The sequence below is a fragment of the Petaurus breviceps genome, unplaced genomic scaffold, assembly GCF_028583685.1.
Source record: "Petaurus breviceps papuanus isolate PSGF00001 unplaced genomic scaffold, PetGlider_PUasm1.0 610, whole genome shotgun sequence".
NCBI lineage: Eukaryota > Metazoa > Chordata > Mammalia > Diprotodontia > Petauridae > Petaurus > Petaurus breviceps.
In genome coordinates this window covers 326,624-331,416 of record NW_027186402.1, presented here as the reverse complement: position 1 = coordinate 331,416, position 4,793 = coordinate 326,624, and the positions used below count along the sequence as shown (strand labels likewise).

Sequence of the window (4,793 nt, the reverse complement as noted above, 5' to 3'; positions counted from 1 at the left end):
ACGAAGTGCCAAGGACCTTCTCCAGGGCTGGCAGTGCCAGAGGAGAGGAGGGAGCCTATAACAGAGATGTCATGAAGGCAAAAAGGTCCAAACTCAGCAATTGATCAGATGTGAAGGGTGGCATATTGGGAGGATGGCAGTGCCCTCCCCAGGAATAGGGAAGGGAGGAAGAGGGCAGGATTTGGAAGAAAGAATGAGGTGCCTAGCTACAGCGCATCTGGTTTGACACGTGCAAAGTTGGCACAGAGATTAGGGTGGGCTTGGCAGGTTTGGGACTCAGAAGCACAGGGTTAATCATTGAGTCCAGTTGGAGCTAATGAGATCTCCAAAGGAAGAAGAGGGTCCAGGAGAGTGCTCTGGGATCACTACAGTCTGAAGGCATGGTCTGTATGACGAGACAGACAAGGAGCAGTCAGATAGGGAAGAGCAGAGCCAGGAGGGAGCAATGCCAGGAAAATCTCAGGAGAAGAGGCTGACCCATGGTGTAAAGGCTGCTGAGAGGTCAAGGAGAATGAAGATGGAGAAAAGGCCATTGGATCGGACAATTAGGAGACTTAGTCAGGTCAGCCCCCTCATTTTACAGGCAAAGAAACTGAGAACCAGAAAGGTCACACACACAGCAAACATCAGAGGAGGCCCAGATGGGAAGATTACTTCCCAAGACAGAACTAACCCAGCATGTCTGAGCTGGACCGGCCCTCAGGGCTGCCTAATCCAACCCCTCAGTGACAGTGGAAACTGACTGCCCAGGCTCCCAGAGGGAGCACACACAGAAGAAGAGGCCCTTCAGGCTTCCTCTTTTTATGGAGTCAGAAACTGAGACCCAGGGAGAGTAAGGGAATCCTGGCTTCCCTCCCAGGACCTCAGAGCCCTGGAGCCCCCAGCTCTGCCAGCAAAAGGACACCCACAACTCCCAGGAACACCCAGGGAAACCTCCCAGGACCTCAGAGCTCTGCCACCAAAAGGACTCATCTGGCATTCTTGTGCCCCATCCATCCCTCTTGTGAATAGAGCTGACAGCCGCAGCTTGGGAGCCAGGCTCTCCCTTTTAGCTGGTGCCTTCAGACGTCTTCATAGGAAGAGAAGCTCGAGCCTTTCTCCAGGCTGCAGCAGCACCTACTGCCATTCTGGGCCTCAGCTCGACTGTCCTGCCTCTCTGAGTGCTGACAGTCAGAGAGATGGGTCCATCTTCCTATTGCAGCGCTCCCTCTCATTCCTGCTTCCTTTCTCTTCTCCCCTAGGGCGGCTCTGCCTTGCCCTCCTCCTCCATGACACCATGGCTGGGGAACCCAGAAACCACCAGGAGCCTCTGAAATTGTCAATCAAGTTTAATGCATTATAAAGAATTAAAACTACAGAAGCATATTGAAGACAAACACTTTTTTTCTCTATGCGTACTATCCACAGGACAGTTTCCCTTTCGCAAAACAGAACCAAAGCAGAAAAATGAAAACAAAAGCCAAAGCCTACATACGACCAGTCCCAGGCTGCAGCACTGGGGGGACCCACAGTGCTGAGGAGGAGGGGGGCCCGCAGCTTGGGAGGGCTTCAGTGGGGGGACACAGTGAGGGGGGCGACCGAAGCGTGGGGGGGGGCGGGGGGGGGGGGGGGGGGGGGGGGGGGGGGACAAGGGGGGGAGGGGGGGGGGCCGCAGTGGGGGAGACCCACAGTGTGGGAGGGCAAAGTGTGTGGGACAAAGTGGGGAGGAGGAGGGGAGGCCCACAGTGTGTGGGGGGCCTAAAGTGGGTGGAAAGCCACAGTGGGGGGGAGGCCCACAGCGTGGGGGGGGCAGCCACCACCTGTGTCCCACCTTCTAGTGTTCCTATTGGATCCACCCCCAAGAAGAAAGAAAAGATCATGAAACCTGAACCAAAGTTCCTACTGCGCGCCCCCTTGGGATGCATATAAATATTGGCGTACAATCACCAACAATAACAATGTCGTTTCTTTAATCCACTTTGTTCATCAATAAAAGAATATAAAAATCTTGTTCAACCCAGTGTTAAGTGTATTAAAATAGATCTGTATCATACGTTCCGCACAGTTTCTCCCGGAATGGTGAAAGTGGCTGCAGGGTCCCTGAGCTGCCTTCAGCTGTCGGGCTATTAGAGACCAAGCCCTGACTGGAGACGCCTGGGAGCGAGTGGCACCATGGGATTTTCGGATGTGGCAGACCCTTGTCCCATGACCTGTCAGAGGCCTCTTGGGCCGTCTGAGCGGGTGGGCAACAACCAAGCAGCAGCTGCTGAGCCCCAGGTCCATCTCAATGCTGACCTCAGAAGGCCCCGCTGCTGATTCTTGTACTCTCAGCTGTATTTGCTTGGGAAACATCCGGAGGCTCAAGGGTTTTCTCTTGGATGCTCTTGTGCCTGCACTGTTTTAATGACCCAAAGGCTCCAGGCTTGCACACTCTTGGAATGTCACAACTCAGTCCTCTTCCTCCTCCCTGATCTGCCCCCCCCCCCCCAGGAAGAGTCTCTGGATCCCTCTGATGGGGGCCTCTCTCTCCCAGAGGCAAGTCAGCCTTTGTCCTGGGCCACCAGCAATCATGGCCCTGCAGCGAAAGAGCAGCGATTTTTTTTTCCTTCACATTAAATATCTTTGCAATAAAAACACAGTACAAAAATGGAAAAGTATTTTTTGGCATAGTGTCCATACTGGCAAGAAACGGAAAAAATGGAATATTTATTGGCTCTTTCAATGGAAAAACACCCCCCCCCCAAGGCTCCAACCCCAAAGTCAAATGATTGAAAGCCCCAAATCCTGCCGAAAATTTCCAGTGTCTGTTCTATGCTCCATCACGCCCCCAAATGCAAGGAGAAAAATACCTCAATAGCAAAGGAAGTCAACGGGACCTGCAAACATGAAGGGTTGACAATCATAGCTCATTCAACACTTCAGAGGACTTCCCAGAGAACTCTCAGTAGTCCACCAGAAAGGCTAACTGGGCGGGGGGGAGCAGGGGGGCGGGCAGGGGACTGGCTTTTGGCTTGCCTTTTGGGTAAATGCTTATTTTCTTTGAGGACAATCTGGTGGAAGGGTCAGTGTGTGTGTGTGGGGGGGGGAAGAAGGCGGGAAGGGGGGCAGTGTTCTGTTGCTGTCCAAACTGGAATCACTACATCTTCAACCCCAAGGCCAGTGCCCTCCCACGACCACCCTGAGTCAAGGGGCATGACTCCCTGGCAATGGACCCTGGCTTCCCAGCTTCCCTTCCTGCAGCTTGCTCTAAAACCTACCCTATTCTTGCTAATTAAGGCAACTAAGCCTTGGACTTGAAATTCTCCCTCCCAGCCAAACACCCATCAAGATGTCTGCTCATCCCTTCTCCTCTCCCCCACTCTTCTTTCCTTGTGTCTATTCCTTCCTTCCCTTTGTGCCTCTTGCTTTCCACTCCTTCTCTCTCCTTCCTCTTGTTCCTTCCCCTTTCTTGCTTGCCCCTCATCCACCTCTCCTCATCTCTTTCCTTCCTCTCTTTCTTCAACTGAAATTCATCAGGACATCTCGGGCAGTGTGACCCAGGTAACCAGAGGTCCGCTAAGGAGCTGACCCCATAGAAGGGGGACATGGGCTGGGGGAGATCTGGGAAGGCTCATTTTCTGGGTGCCCATTCCCCAGTGCCCCTTACCCGATGGGCTGCACTCTTTTCTGGGCCTCAGTTGTTCCCCTGGGCCTGCTGGAGGGCTGTGTGCATGGCCATGGAGGCAGAGGTGGTGGCTGGCTTGATCCAAGGCACAGCCAGGAGTGAGGAGGCAGAGGTGGTGGTGGTGGTCATGGTGACCTGAAGCATCTGCTCATTCTGTATCAATCGGAGGAGAGCCCGGAGTCGCTCCAGGGATGACTGGGCCCCCTTCCGCTGGGCAAGCAGGCTGGTCTTGAGCTCCAGGCATTTCTGTCCAAAGGGAGCAGAGAGAGGATGAAGGTGTCACCTACCCAGTGCCCTTCTGCCCCCCAGTATGGCCCCTGTGGGATAGAGCTTGGAGACCTCTTCTTGTCTGAAGGCAAGGAGACACTGGCAATAATTATGGTCTGGACACCAGCAGAGCCATCCCCCATCTACCAAGAAACAGCCTAGAAAGAACTGTAGGGGGGGAGAGGGGGCCTAAGGTTGGGGTCCTGCTCCCTTGTAATGTGTGCAGTCCTACCTGGGTAAGTCAGTTAACCAACCTGTGCCTCAGTCAGTAGAATAGAGACCCCACCCCACCCCAGGATTACTGTAAGGAGAGTCTTTTGTAAACCTGCAGAAGCATGAGGAAAAGGAGCCATTAAAACATCTGCATGGGGGTGGCCAGGTGGCACAGTGAATAGAGCACCAGCCCTGGAGTCAGGAGGACTGGAGTTCAAATCCCGCTTCAGACACTTAACACAAAACTAGCCACCTGACCTTGGGCAAGTCACTTAACAAGTCAATTGCCCTACCTTCCCTCCTCCAAAAAACAAAACAAAATAACCAATATCTACAGGAGACAGGAGCAGGTTGGGAAACCTGACACATGAGAGTCAGAAGGGAGACTAGAAATGGCCTTGCCCGGCTGCCAGGATGGGGAGACTGATTCCAGGAAGATGTAGGTTAGATGCAGGGCAGGGCTGAGCAGGACTGGGCTGGGCAGGGCTGGGCTGGGCTGGCCTGGGCAGGCCTGGGCAGGGCTGAGAAGGGATGGGCTGGGCTGGGCTGCAGGGCAGGGTAGGGCTGGGCAGGGCTGGGCTAGCCTGGGGAAGGTCAGGGTAGGGCTGGGCTGGCAGGGCAGGGCTGGGCAGGGCTGGGCTAGCCTGGGGAAGGGCAGGGCAGGGCTGGG

At 54.4% G+C, this 4,793-nt stretch overlaps 1 protein-coding gene across 1 annotated transcript in view; it reads right to left on the bottom strand.

Annotated features, from left to right (window-relative positions):
- Positions 1–3,586: 3,586 nt before the first annotated feature.
- PHF21B (PHD finger protein 21B) overlaps positions 3,587–4,793 on the bottom strand; it is a 41,246-nt gene continuing 40,039 nt past the window's right edge. Inside the window, exon 13 of the mRNA XM_069103648.1 lies at positions 3,587–3,889. Coding sequence (XP_068959749.1) covers positions 3,653–3,889 — 237 coding nt within the window. The 3' untranslated portion in view covers positions 3,587–3,652. The remainder of the gene's footprint in view (positions 3,890–4,793) is intronic.